General features: G+C 61.0%; 1 protein-coding gene across 5 annotated transcripts in view; it reads right to left on the reverse strand.

Moving 5' to 3' along the window:
- Nucleotides 1-11,340, reverse strand: part of WT1 (WT1 transcription factor) — a 36,936-nt gene extending 25,596 nt beyond the window's left edge. For all 5 annotated transcript variants that reach the window (XM_086613105.1, XM_086613104.1, XM_086613103.1 and 2 more), the window contains exons 1-3: nt 10,950-11,340; nt 6,334-6,456; nt 6,038-6,140 (exon numbers count right to left, since the gene is read on the reverse strand). In XM_086613105.1, coding sequence (XP_086469231.1) covers nt 6,038-6,140; nt 6,334-6,456; nt 10,950-11,340 — 617 coding nt within the window. The remainder of the gene's footprint in view (nt 1-6,037; nt 6,141-6,333; nt 6,457-10,949) is intronic.
- Nucleotides 11,341-14,417: the final 3,077 nt, after the last annotated feature.

The following is a 14,417-nucleotide window of genomic DNA, read 5'->3' on the forward strand; positions in this document are numbered from 1 at the left end:
CTGCATAGAGGGGCTTGACAAGCAGGAGAAAAATGGAGTGGCCGAGCGATAAACGAAGCTCAGCGCTGGAACAGGCTCTGTCCCCGCCGCTACACACCGAGGGCAGCAGGGGCGGCTGCCGCAGACCGCGGTTTCCCGACCACCGCTTTCCACTTCCATGTGGCAAACCCGGGCAGCGCGGCCGCGGTAAACGGCAGCGGGATGCGGCGGCGCTCGGCGGGCAGGGGCGGCTCCGGGCCGCTGCCGCCGCGGAGCCCCGCAGAGCGGCTCGCCCGGCCGTGCCCCCTCTCCCTGCCCGCTGGCGAGGAGGGCGAGGAGCTCCCCTCGATGCCGGCGAGGCCTGAGAGGTGCCGTGGCCCGTGGCACGGTGCCCCCCGGCGCAGGCTGCGCGGGCTCCCCCGCTCCAGGCTCTCCCCAAAGCGCAACTCCCAGCTCGCCCCGGCGAGCCGCGGGGGAAGAACGAGGCGGGAGCCCCGGGCCTTTCAGCCGGGCTCTGTGATTGATGCCGGGGAACAGCCGCTCACAATAAACGCAAGTCTCCCTGTTGATTAATTACACCAAAATTCGCTGGACTTATGCAGTGAATTTATATCATTCTGTTATTAGAAGAGGATTTTTTTTTCTTTTTTTTTTTTTTTCTTCGTGGCAGGTAGAAGCGACCTAAAAAAGCCAGATTCCAGTGGGAAGCTTTTGCATATAAAAACAAATTAAGTGACTTCAATCTCGAAGTATGCGTAATATCATTTGTCAGTATCACTGGACACTATTATTCATTAGCGTGTCTGAAGTGCTATTATGCTACTACAATGTCCTGCATATCAGCTCAGGAATTGTTAAACTCTCCTGCAGTTTCCCCATTCGCAACAGCAGTCCGTGCTGGTCTGTGCCAACTACGTTTTGCAATTCCACGAATTCTTCCTGTAATGCTGCTGTAATTAATTCCTCCAGGACCCTGATTTTTATTAGAAGTGCCCGCCCGATGCATTTACAGCAGGAGATTTCCCTTTAACTTTCTTTCCCTTGACAGTTCATTTATAAGAGCCTCCCCCACAATATCCACTTTTTCCCCTCCTTTGCTTTTTCATAAAGCAATACACTTATTCATCTTGTCACTCGCTCGCAGCCACTGTATTCATGCCGCCTTCGGGTGACACTGTCCGAAACGAACCGCTCGGGAACCAGCGCCATGTCCAGCGGCGAGGGGAAGCCGCAGCTCCCGCCTTCACCTCCCCGTCTAAAGCGCTCTCCTGCCCTCCCCGATGTACAGCCGCGCTTCGCTCCTGGGTTTGCAGCCCCGACAACGGCGCAGCCCAAGCTGGCTTCAGCCTTTCAAGGGAGCCCGGAGCGGCGCTTGGGCAGCCTGGGCGTCGTGCGAAGCCCTCGGAGAACGAGGGCGAGCGAAACGCCGTTCGTTCTTCCTGCTAAATCCCGCTCTGTCGCAGTCGGTCGCTCCGGCTCGGGGCAGCTCCAGGAGAAACCCGCTGCCTTCGCTCCCCCCCTTCCCCCCCGCTGCGGTTGCGGTGGGGAAGGAGCCGGGGGACTAGGCGCCCGGGGCCGGCACCCCACGCCAGCCCGAGCCGCCCCCCCCCCCGCGCTGGAGCGGAGCGCGGGCGCTCTTCAGCTGCGCGACTTCGGGACACGGAGACCTTTGACTTGATGCCCTGAGGGTGGATTCCCGCCGGATGCGCCGCGGTCACTCGGCACGTCCCGGGTGGGCTACGCCCCCGGCACCGGGGTGCCCACGGAGGGGCACCCCCACACCCCTCACACGGGCTGCAGAAGGGGGTCTGTGTGATCTCTGCTGCAGGCAGCGGCCAAGGGGAGAAAATTTCTTCCTGTGGAGATGCTGAGCCCGCGACCCTGCAAGGTTTACATCTCGAGAAAAAAAAAAAAAAAGGATCGTCCAAGCTTTTTTTAAATCGTACGAGAGCGGCCCGGGGCGGGAGGCAGGTGGGCACTGCCGGGCTCCGCGCCCCGGCAAACTCGGAGGCAGGAATGGCCGCGCCGGCTCCCGTTTGCCCGGAGGCCACCGGGCACCGACACAGGATTAAGCATCTCGCATCTGACGTGAGAGTGAACAGGACATCCCTAACGCCATTTACACCTCGCCACGGTTTAGCATTGACAGTACCGAGAGATGACCTCATGGAATTAACAGCTCCTCTCAAAATCTCGGCTTCGGATGAGGTTTGAACGCTGAGAAGGAAAGAGGGTCTCCGGGGATACGCCTGTGCTGATTCCGATCTGAATCCTTGGCCTTCCAAACGGCCACAAAGAAGACACTAAAAATAACTTATTTTCATTACAGAGATGCTTTTAAAGAGAAAGGAGAGGAAGGGGGGGAACATTTCTACAACAGGGATTAATGTAAGTTGGAGTGGAATAAAAGGAAGTTAACTCTGAGCAAAAAGGGAACTTAAAAGGAAATCAGTAGTAGATCATATAGAGTTTGTTTTGGCCTGCACTGCAGTATTACCGAGTTCTTGACCTCTGCACAGAAACAGCTATAATCTGAACCGAGACTCCTCCACTTTTCAAGTCTTTGTAAGTGTGACTCACAGTAAATTTTCAACATCGAGCATGTTTACTACATAAAACAGCGCGAGGTAGAAAAGTTCACATCACCATTTTAATGGACCGACAAACGCTTGGCATCTAACGCACACTCGCAGCCTGCGCGGGTTTGTCATCTACGTCCAGCCATCAACACCAGGGGCAGCGATCTTGGCAGGAGCGGGCTACGCTATCGACAGAGAGCAAGTAGTTGCCGAGGCGAGAGATTTCGGAGATACTTTTGCTTCCAGTGTAAGAATTACGATCTTTTAACGATTTCTGTCAAGCTGTCGCCTTCCCGACGGCTTTGCCTTGGTACGGGAGAGAAGGAACAGTCTTCAGCCCCGGGCCCGCCCGAGTTCCCCTCCGCACGGCAGCGGGGCTGGCACCAGCCCGGCCGGGAGTTCTCCTGGCCGAAGGACTCGGCCGCTCACGCCCATCCGCGGCCCGGCGCGGCTCCCCGCGGGCCGGGCTGGAGGGCCGCGGCCGCGCTCCGAGGAGAGCAGGAGAGCCGATAGCGGCTTCATGACGGTCTCTTGCACCCCGCTGGTGAAATGACGAGGAAGAAGAGAGAGCATCTGGTGGAGGTGGTTCATTCCTGCCTCCCCTCGTGGCTGCTTTTCTGCCCCACCGCCTCCCGCGGAAGGACTACTCCTTTTGGGTCTCGTTTCGGCGCAGCAGAGACCCCAGACGGGGAATGACGGAGGGATGAAGCCCGGCGGGACCCTGCAGGCGGATGCAAGGACGGGCGGACCCGAAGCCTCGGCCGAGGGGCGGGGGATGAGGGGGCGAGAGACCACAAACGACGTCCGTGCGCTACTCGAGAGTGGCGGAGAGGTGCGAAGGAGAGGGGGTGCGGAGCAAGCACCGGCCCTCGCATCCCGTCGGGGAAACAGGCAACACCTTCCGCTCCCGAGCTCGCTTCCCCCCGCCACTTTGCTCCCTCTCCACTGCTACAGGCGAACGGGAGCGCCCGCTGCCCTCAGCCACTGCGAGGAGCGACAGACGCGACGAATCCCGTCACGCCGGCGCTGAGCGCCGTCCTCTGCGTGCTCGCTGCGCGCTCCGCGCAGCCGTCACCAGGCGCGCACGGAGGCGCGCAGTGGGCATGGGCACGGTGGCGGACAGCCTCGCCGCCCCGTCCCTGCCAGCCCGGGCGCTCGCATGCGGCAACTGAGCCGCCAGGTGTCAAAGCAGAGCTGGCAAACTTGACCTGAACCGCGAAAACCAAAATAAACCTTCGCACAGGAGGTACGGAATAAATCTGGTCTTAAAAATAACAGTAAAGATTCCGCCAAAGCAATATGAATATCGCACAGACAGCGCGGCTGGTTTTCTGGCCGTCGGAAATGTGGCTAAAGAGTCCCGCCCGTTTCTGCACGGTAACCAGTCACCCACTTTCTTGACAACATCTTCTAGGACGAGTGCCTGTGTTGTGGGAACATCGTTTTTTTCCAGATGCTTTTGAACGTGCTCAGGAGGGGACAAGGGGAGGCCGTACCGAGCTCACCCACCTGTTCCGGCTTAGATGCTGGTGCAGGGTTTGTACAACTGGATCTGCCCTCGATACGGAACAAGTTCTGCCCTCACCTACACTCACACACGTCAGTATTGGCTCGCGTGAGGTTTAAGGGCTTAAATCTTTATCCTACCGGAGTAAGCAGAAAACCTCCCAGGGAGCAGAGTAGGATCAAAGCTAAGGTCGGGAAGAAATCGGCCTCACAGCGGCAGCGCTCCCCACTCACGGTGGGGTCCGAGACCCGAAGAGCTGGGCGGGAGGTGGACGCGTTAGGGCGACGCCAGGCTGCCGTGCTCACGCCCTCCGAGGCACATAGACGAGAGAGCTCTGGGCACAAGCAGTGGTTTCCTATCGGTATCACACCTATCACGACTGGGGTCGTACAAACGAGTACAAACGGCGCAGGAGGGAGCGCCCGCGGTGCTTCCGCCGCCGCCGCCGGGAGCCCCGAAGCGGGAGCTGGACGGGGGCGGCGAGGGCGAGCGCCGAGATCCGACGGGGCTGAGGAGAGCGGTGCTGCCCGCGTCGGCTCGGAGCTGCCCTCCCCAAGCCTCCCTACAAACCGTATTTATAGATTTCCCCGCGAGGCGAGCAATCTCTGTCGCTTCAGCGCAGGAGTTCGCCCCGCCAATTATTCTGCAAGCTAATCTCTCTGGATAGGCTTCTTTCCTTCCTTCATTACCTCATTCCCTCCTTCCCTTGACGTCAGCTCACGTTCATTAGCGAAGTGGCTTCTGGAAGTGACAGAATTTTGTTGTCCCACGTCCAGTGTTGATTAATCAGAGATGATATAACCAGCCTACAAGAGGAGCCGCTCGCGGCTTCCTTCACGGAGACATATTGTTTTGTGTGCGAGAGTTACTTAGCAACTCCGAGATACGGGACTGGCTCCAAGTTCACAAAAAGTTGAAGAATAAATTTTGGGGAATTTCTTTGCTCACTAATCACGTTGTAAAAATGCAAGAGACACGTCCAGCCCCCATGTCAGACCGAAGAAAACGGGAAGCCGCGCTTGCAACCGACCCCTCTGTTGGCGAAGAGTCCGTGCTTGCAGCAAAGCTCCAGATGCACCTTTCTCTCAGCGTGGAAATCCGACAGGTTTAACGCCCCGTTTTCAATAAATAACCTCCCTGCAGGCCAGTCCTCGTCGCTCCCGGGAGCCACCGGAAGGGCTCCTGGTCTGCACGAGGACGGAGCTGAGCTTTAATCTCCTGCCTGATCCCGGTACCGCGCTCTGCCCATCGCATCCCACCGGTGCGCCCTGCGGGTCGGAGCGTACGGCCGGAGCGGGCCGCCTCCGCTCGGCAGACAGAGCCGAGGCGGACGGGACGGGTGTAGGGCCGGGGGCGGCGGGGACCGCGCCTGCCTCGGGCAGTGAGGGGATGCTCTGGAGCAGGGTCGGGGCCGGGCTGCGGCGGCGGAGCCCTGCAGCCTGGGGCTCTGCTGGGCTGTAGCCAGGCCATTCCCGTCGGCGCGGATGAGGGAAAATCCCAAACCCTTCGCAGCAGCGGGCTCCGCGACAGGCGTGCTTGAAGAAGGCCGGGAAGCCCAGATCCCGCTTCCCAGAGGCAGCCGACACCTGCCGCCGGAGAGCAGCTCCTCCAAGCCGGCAGCACAGTGCCCGTGCCCCGCGGGGGATGCTCTGGCCAGCGCCGAGCGGCCCCACCACCGCTCGCAATCCCTGGCCCGGGAGGGCTCTGAGACACGGCGGGGCCCGGGGCGGAGGGCGCAACGTCTTTTTGGGGTTTGTGGTGTTTTGATTTTCTTTTTGGTTTAGGGCTGGGCTTCGGATTTTTTTTTTTTTTTTTTAACGTGTGACTCTTTTTCTTTTGAGAAAGGAAAGAATCAATCTGTTTCTTTGCGAAACGGAGAAAGCTGTTTGAAGGGCATGCGGGGGAGAGAGCGCGTCCGAGTAACAACCCGCGCAAAAGGAGGCAAGGCAAAGCTCCCTGCCTGCGGAGGTACCTGTTGTAGGGGGTCCGGAGGAGCAGGGCCTGGCTGCCCGTGCAGCTGTCGGTGGGGGTGTGACAGCCGTACACCGGGGGAGGCACCGAGTACTGCTGGTCCCCTGCGGAGAAAGCGGCCAAGAGTTAACCCCTGCGGCGACCGGCCGCTCCCTCCCGCCCCGTCCTCCAGCGCTCGGGCAGCTCTAGCTCTGTGCCGGGCCCGCAGCGGGGAAGCGGCGCGACTCCGGAGCCACTCCGGACTGCCAGCCGGCGTCAGAGCCCTTTGAGACAGGCCCCCGCGGAGGCCAGTATTACCTAGCGAGGGCTGCTGGCTGATGGGGTCCTCGTGTTTGAAGGAGTGGTTTGTAAACTGAGCGGCGTGGTGAGACGGCGCGTGGCCATAGCTCGGGGTCCCGTCAAACGCCACGGTGCTGTAACCTGCCGAAGAGACCACAGCGGGGTTAGGAAGCGCCTTGCGCCTGCCCGGCCACCGGCTCCCCGCGAAGCCCCTCCGAGCAGGCGTCGAGCGAAGGGGAGCCCACGCCCGGCCGAGCGCCGCAGGCTCCCACGGCCGTGCGCCCACGGCACCGCCGGAACACTTCCTTCGCATCCACGGCACCCGTGTCGACCTCCTCCTGGTGCTGCTGCCCACGGTGGGGAAAAAGGCACAGCAGGCTGTGCCCCTTCGTTCCCCGTCCCTCCGCACCGCCCTCCCCAGCACCCGCACTTCGCAAGGCTGCGGGCGCAGGGCCGGGCGGGGGGGGACGGGAGCCCCCCGGCCCGGGGAGAGGCGAGCCGGGCAGCCCGCTCCGAGGGGCGGATAGTCGGAAGTCTCATTCGTGTTTAAAAAGAACAGATCGGCTTCGGTAATAAAAAGGATGTTTTCATTAATTGTTGCTCATATTAAAGAGGAAGATTCCCATCTGCTCAGTGTACTCCTCTGGCGTTTCCAATTTAGAAGTTACCCTTTAATCTCTCGCTTGCTTTTTTTTTTTTTTTTTTTTTTTAAGGGTAGGTTTCTGAAGAGTCTGCAATAAAGAGGCGGAATGTTACATGCAAAAATAAAACTCCTCCTTTCAGCGAAAATTGCTCTCCAAAATAATAAACAGCCTATTTTGTTTCCTACACTGAGCAGATTCAGATGGAAAGAGACCACCTCTGCTGACCCCGGGCCGACACGAAATCGTAAATCAGGTGCTTGGACACCAACTTTCATTAATGACTTGGAGCTGGCTAAACAACTTCAGCTAAAAAAGTAATTACAAAGTAATATTATCTCCGAGGCTTCTCGGCTCATCAGCATTTACCCCGAGAACAGAGCTCCTCCGAGAGTCACTCTTAAAAAAAAAAAAAAAAACAAAAACAAAACAAAACAAAAAGTCCGACACGGACTGGGAAAAGAAACCAAACCGACGACGAACGCTCCCTCCCTCACGCCCTTCTCTCTTAACCCGCTTATTCCAGCAAGGGCATCTTCCACAGCCCCGTCTGGATGCAGATGTGGCCGGAGGGTGATTTTGTTAGTCGAGAGAGAGCCCTCGGGACCGTTTTCAGGCTCCTCTCTCAGTTCCCTTCGGTGCCGAGGGCTCGGCGCTGTGCAGGTCCCTGCTTCACCACCGCCGATCGATAATCACGGGGAAGTTCAGACAGAGTAACATGGAGAGGCAACAAAGGGATCCGGTTGTTGCTTCTCCATTTTTTTTTCGTCTCTGCAGAGAGCCTGAATCCAGTGACATTACAGAACTTAAGTAACCTGCAGGGTTGCGCGGGAGAAATGAAGAGAGGGGGAAAAAAATCGAGAAGACTTTGAAACTTTCTCCTTCGCGATGATTTTTAGCCGGCCCTGATACTGGGGCTAGGATAGACGTGGGACTAACTCGTCCCCGGCCAAATCTCTCTCACATCCCCCTCGACCTAAGAGCAGAGCTCCTTTCGCGGGGATGCGAGCAGCGCTGACAGGCCGGTACCTTACGGGCTCCCATCCCACAGCTGTTTCTCGCTCCTTATCTCCTCCCTTAGCCCTCAGGGTAGAGGCTCAACCTTCAACTCCCTTTTCCCCATTTCCCTCTGGCTCTTTTTTAACTCTCAGAAAACACTGACACTTTCTACGCTACTTTTGGCCCGGCGCAGGCTTTCGGTGACCTTCAAAACTCAGCTCGGAGCAGAACGAGGTTTTGGCCGCATTTTCCGGTGTTGCCTGACCCAAAGCTTCAGGAATGTGATAAGAAAGTTGAGTTCTGAACCGAGTTACCGATAGTGAGGTCTCTTTAATTAGGGCGTTATCAGAGTCAGGCCTGATTAAAATGTGCTGAAAATAATTGAAAGCTGTACATCTGCTGGAATACGGGGCTCACTGGAGGCATCCACTTGTTGGAGGAGCCCAGCTGGATGAAAGAGACGAGGCAAACGAGAAGAGGAAAATTGGGCAGGGGTTTCAAAGCCTTAGTTCCCTAACCCCCACCCCATCCCAGACTTGGCAGTAATGTCATCGCAAAGCCAAGGTAGCGTCTTTCCCACGATCGGAGGAACCAGTTAAAAAAAAAAAAAAAAAAAGTTCAACCTTGAGGAGAGCCAAAGCAAGAACATTTTATCCATCCACAAAAAAAAAAAAAAAAAAAAAAGAGGCAAACACTCTGTGCTGAATTCCTCCTTGCCGAAGACGCAAGCTGCGTGTCGCCGAAAATAGTTGTGGCTAAGCCCCAGTGCCACCCGTGCGGGGAGGCAGCCCCGAGCTGAAGGGACCCCCACCCCCGCGGGCGCAGGGACCGGCCCCGCAGGCGAAGCCGCTCGGCCCGGCGGAGCACGGGAGGGAGCCGGGACACGGCCCCTGCTCCCCGGGACACCGCCTTCCTCCAGGCTCTTGCAGGGCCTCGATCCACCCGACCGGGGCCGGGGCGGTGCGGAGATGCCAGGCGCTGCGGGCGCGCACAGGTGTGTGCGCGCAGGGCTTGTGCTGCCGCAGGCCGAGCACCGTCCGCGGAGCGCCGGGGACCGAGCGAAGCTCAACACGGGCTCCGTGTTTCGGTGCCTTAAAGGCTCCGTTTCTCTTCGGGGTGGTTAAACTCAGACGACAGGATGGTGCAGGGTCGCAGCTGGTTTGTCCCTCACCCACCCGCTCACCCACCCAGGGCTGAGTTTATCTCCTTCACCCTCCTCTCCACCTTCTCGTCGCTATTTCTGACCAGCGATTACAAATCTTCTCCGATGTCTAAAATCCTTTCAGATGTCTTAAAAAAAAAAATCCCCGGCAGAGCTCCCTGGCCCTGTGCTCTGCGCTGGGACGATCGCAGGCCGCTCCCCGCCAGGTCCCGCCGCTCGGAGCCTGGGGCCTCCGCGGGGCGCGCAGCGGCTCCCAGGCCGCGCCGCCGGACCGGCGCGGCCGAGCCTCCCGAGCTCCGGGGATGCTGCTCACCTCTCCCAGCCAGGCTCGGCGGGGCGGCCCTGGCGCCCCGCTCCGCGTTTTCTGACATTAGAGCCCGGCGCTGGGCGGAGAGGGAGGGCAGGGGTCTGGGGGCGAAGGTAGCAGAGCGGTGGCACCGGGATTGCGACCCGGCGCTGCCCGGGGGAGGCCCGTGCGCGGCCGCGCTGCTGAACAACCGCTTCCCCTCCGCCGCCATCGCCTCTCCTCACTGCAAGCGTCGCCCCGGGCCGCCTCGCCGGCCTCGGGCCACCTCTCGGCGGCTGGCACGGAGCGCTCCCGCCCGGCCTCGGTCTCCGCTCTGGCCCCCCGCCCTGCCTCCCTTCCCCAGCTGCCAGAGAGCCGGGGGCAGGCCGAATGGCCCTCTCTGCGGGTACGTGGTTGCCAGCGTACCTGCGGGCCTGAGGCTCGTTCACGGGCCGCGGAAGAACGAAAACATCCCCGGCGGCGCACAGCAAGCCCGAGCTGCGGGCTGGGCGCGGACGGACCCGCGCCAAAGAGCGGCGAGACTCTGGCGAGTCGTCCCGCTCCGGCCGGGCCGCACATCCTCCGCCTCTCCCGCTCCCCCGCCGCTCGAGTCCCGGGGCCGCGACGGCCCGACCTCTGCACGGCCAGACTTCCCCGGCGCCTCGCCCGGGTCCGAGGAGAGCGGGGCAGGCGCTCAACAACCCGCGCCTCTGGGGTCAGCTGAAGGAGGGGGAACAAGACCCGAAAGCCCTCGGGCAAGCTCTCCGCACGCTCGCCCCCTCTCCTTTCTTCCTCACGTTTGCACCAGCAGATGTTTATACTGCAGCCACTGGAAGAAAAACGATTAGATGATGATCCCGGTGCCACACGCAGGGGCTGACCCATCACCGGCCCGTGCAGCCCACGGGAGTTTCTCAGGGCGGTGCAAACACCGGGGGCCGCAGGGAGCTACAGCGCAGCCGGTCCTGGCCACGGAGATGCTGAAAAGAAACTACGAGGCGCCCCTGTTTGTGTACCCCGGCCTGGGAGCATTCAGCGCTCCCGAGCTTAACTCGACTTGGGGCTTGAAAACGCTAACGTGCGGACAGCAGTTTTGAGATTCGGGAGGAGATGTGGAGGTACACGCCCCACCCCCCCAAGATTTGTAAGGGGAATTGTCTCGGGGCACTGGCCCCACCATCTCCATTCCAGGACTCGCGCCGTCGCCGGCCCGAACAAACCTTTGCGAGGCGAGAGGCTGCTCCAGCCCGGGGAGTGTGGGCGGGGGGCTCCAGCCCGCCCGGCAGAGCCGCCCGCTACAGCCCGCTGCCCCACAGGAGGGGTGAGGGCGAGCAACTCGTGGCTCCTGAAACTCCTCGGAGCGACGTGGCTGCCGCACGGGGAGGGAGAGGAGGCGCGGAAGGGCTGGCTCGCCTAACCCTGCCCGGCTGCGGCCGAGCGAAAGGCTGGGCTTGGTGTTTACACCAAGCGCGGCCCAGCAAGGCTAGGCGGACGCCTGCGGGGGCCGTCCCCCCGAGCCCGAGGCGCCCGGCAGCGCTGCCCTTACCCTGGTTGCGGATCGCTTGCTGGCTCTCCAAGCAGTTGGGCAGGTAGGGCCCGTTGGGGAACATCCTAGCCTGGCCGGAGGGCGGCTGGCTGGGCGGCGGGGCGCCGAAGGGCCCGTAGCGGCAAGCCCCGGCCGTGCCCGTGAACTGGCCGGAGAAGTGGACGGTGAAGGCGCTCAGGTATTGCTCCTCGTGCGGGTCCGACCCGTTCCAGCTCGGCTCCTGCTTGATGAAGGAGTGCGGCCCCAGTGAGCCGTAGGAGGCCCCCGGAGGGAAGTCCAGGACGGGAGCCCACTGCGCCGCGCTGCTCACCGGCATGGTGCAGTTGCTGTTGCCCGGCAGGGAGGGCACGGAGGGCAGCAGCGCGTTGAGGTCTCGGACATCGGAGCCCATCTGCTCGCAGACCTTCTGCCTTCCCCCGGGCAGCCAGTCTCCCCCCGGACCGCACTTGTTCCAGGACACCTGGCCCCTGCCCGCCAAGCCGGAGGCCGGCTCCGGCTGCAGGCACCAGGCTGGCGAGCTCAGTCCTTTGGGGGAAGTTTGCTCCGCGACGCAGCTCCCCGGGTCCAGCCCTGCGGGAGCCGGCAACAGCGACAGGGAAAGGTTGTTCTCCAGGATCGCCTCCGGGCTTGCACCCGCTCGCAGCGCAGGGCAGGGCAGGGCAGGGCAGGGCGGGGTGTGCGTGTGTCCGTGCGTCCGCCTGTGTGTGCGCGTGTCTGTCTGTCCGCGGTCCGTCTGTCCGGGCTAGGGGGGCACAGCCGCCTCGCACGCCTCACCTCGGATGCCTGCTCGCCCTCAACTTTGCAAAGCTCAAATAGAGGCGCTTGCAGGGGAGGAGGAGTCAGCCACGCCGATCCTCCATTCACACAACCTCCGCCGAGGGGCTGCCCACAGCCCGCTCTGCTGAACCCAGCCGGACCAGACACGCGGGGGGGAGGGGGGAGACACGGAGACCCGGGGACGGAGGGGGAGAGGTTACTGTGGGAGAATATATCTCCCCTACACATCACTCCCACCCTTCTTCTAGTGCAAGCGCCACTAAATCTCACCCTAACGTCCCTTCGCTTTAGGAGAGACTTGCGAGACTGTTAGAGGGATCCAGGTGGCCAGTAAGTATGTGCTGGATGACTTCCCCCGCCAGCTCCGTGCGTGTCCGCGGAGACTCCCGAGGGCGGCGGGGTCGCAGGCCCCGCGGACCGCGCGGAGAAGCCTCCGCCCTTGCAGGAGCCGGGGGAAGTGACCCAGCCCGGGGCGGGCGGACTCCGGCCCTGCGAGGGGAAAGTGTCTTTCCAGGTGCCTCTCCCTGAGCTCCTGCGGGATCCGGGCTGCCTGCCCGGGCCCCCGCCCCCGCACACCCCAGTGCTCCCTGTCCCTGTGCGGCGGCGCCTCAGGGGGCGCGGTGCCGCGGTACGTCGCGCAGAGCCGGCCGTGCCAGGGTACCGAGGGCTCCGACGGCGAGGGGAGGGGAGGGAGCCCTTTGCAAGGGGACCGGGGCCGGCGTGGGCCCGGTCCCAGCCCCGTCTTTCCGACGTGCCCGTGTGTGAGAGGGAAGGAAGAGGCTGGACAGGCGGGGGAGGATCGCAGCGCTGTAAGTAACCTGCAGTTGGGAGATTCACTTGGCACGGCTCCTGAGGAGCCCCGGACTCCCTCTTCCCTCCCCAGCCTCCTGGACAGCAGCTCCTCAGCATGCATGCCAGGGGAGGCGGCGGGAGAGCCCCCGATTGCATCTTACACGTTATCCCCGGACGGTCCTTCCAGGTGACACGGCGGGTTTCGGGTCGGCGTTGGCAGCGAGGGATGCCATGGTTTCGGCGGTGCGGGACCGGCAGGAAGCCCCGGGGCGGGCGGCAGAGCCCCGCGGGACGTGGCGGTACCTGCCGCGGCCAGGGGCCCGCCGGGACCCGGGACAGAGGCGAACCCGCAGCCTCCCCCGCGGGAGACGCCCTCACCAAACGCGACGAGAGGGATCCCGCCGTCTTCCTTCAAAACTACTAATTAATAATCACCCCGACGGGGTGCGGGGAGGGGGATTGCTTCTACGACCACGCGTGGGACAGCTCCTGGGAGCCGCGCCTCGATGCAGTGTCCCGAAGGGAGGAAGCGCCGCGGCCGCCGGGCCCTGCGCTCGCACATCTCCACCGGCCGCTGTTCACACCGCGACACCGACACCGCTGCCGGGGCCACGCTGGGCGCAGACCCAGCAGCGCACCGCCGCATCCTCCCCGGCCGCCTCACCCTCCCTTTGCAGCTAAAATAATGAAAGAAACGCCGTGAACGTTTACCTGACGCTGGAAACACCGAACTGGTTGTCTTCCCGGTGACAATTCACACTTCGATATTTCCTTTCCCCCGCGGCATTAAAGGTTACCGCAGGCATCGCCAGTCTTGAAGCGCTGTTTTCAAAAAATCAAAGGGTAAATGTTACAACAAAATAAATTAATATAGTTCGTTATTACGGTAGCCAAGTACAATTCCATTTTCTCTTTAAACTCTTTAACCAAAAACGTCGGGTTTTGTTATTAGTGAAATTACTTTACTCTCTTTTAATGCGTAAATCTATTTATTACGGAAATCTATGTGTAACGTAAGAGTGAAAGATTTGTTGATTGTCTTTGCCGATATTAAAGATCGTCTAAGTTTATAGGATCTGCCGCTTCTTATGAGCACACACAAAACCAAACCACTCTCGGACGGCATTTGTGAACGCAGCCCATGCCGGCGAGGGGGGGGGTGCGCTGCCTTTGCTGACACCGCCGGCCCCCGACGCTTACTCCCGCCCCGGGGCTCCCCGCACACCGTGGGCACCCCCTGGCCCTGTACCCGCAGGGGCCTTGCGGGACCGCAGGGAGGTGCAGAATCGGGAGCGGGGCTGCTGCTGGATTTGCTCGTTTCTGTGACGGACCGACACCTGAGCTCGGTCCCTTTCATCCCCGGCTCTAAAATCGACAACGTACATACAGAAATAGAAGTCTTCGGCCAGCCTAAGCGGAGTATTTAATCTCCCGTTAAAACTAGACCTCTTTTGCTACGAACAGAAAAAGCCTTTCCCGCAGAGGACTATTTCTCGAACTAGTGTGGTTTGTGCTTTGTGTTGTGTTTTTTCTAAATTTTATTTTATTTTCTTGAAATTACCTAGCTTGATAAATCTTCTTGAAAGGGCAAGATGTTTTCTTGTTCGCCTAGGTCTGCGTTATTCCGCCTGGGAGGAAGAACTGCCGAAGTCCTTCCAAATCTTCGCCTCTCTCGCACTTCCTAGCGGTGAAGCGAGAAGACCCTTTGGCCATCAGCGCATCCTTCCCTCCCCGCGGCTGCCGGCAGCGCCTGCAGCGAGGCTGGGGAAAGCAGTGCTCGGCCGGGGGGGCTGCGGGGCTGCCAGCTCAGCCCTGCACAGCGCCGTGCACCGGCACCTGCGCCCTCCCGGGCCGCCTCAGCCGTGCGGGGCACGGAGCGGGCCCGGCGGAAACAAGGCG

This window comes from Tauraco erythrolophus, chromosome 6, assembly GCF_009769465.1.
Source record: "Tauraco erythrolophus isolate bTauEry1 chromosome 6, bTauEry1.pri, whole genome shotgun sequence".
In the NCBI taxonomy this organism is placed as follows: Eukaryota; Metazoa; Chordata; class Aves; order Musophagiformes; family Musophagidae; genus Tauraco; species Tauraco erythrolophus.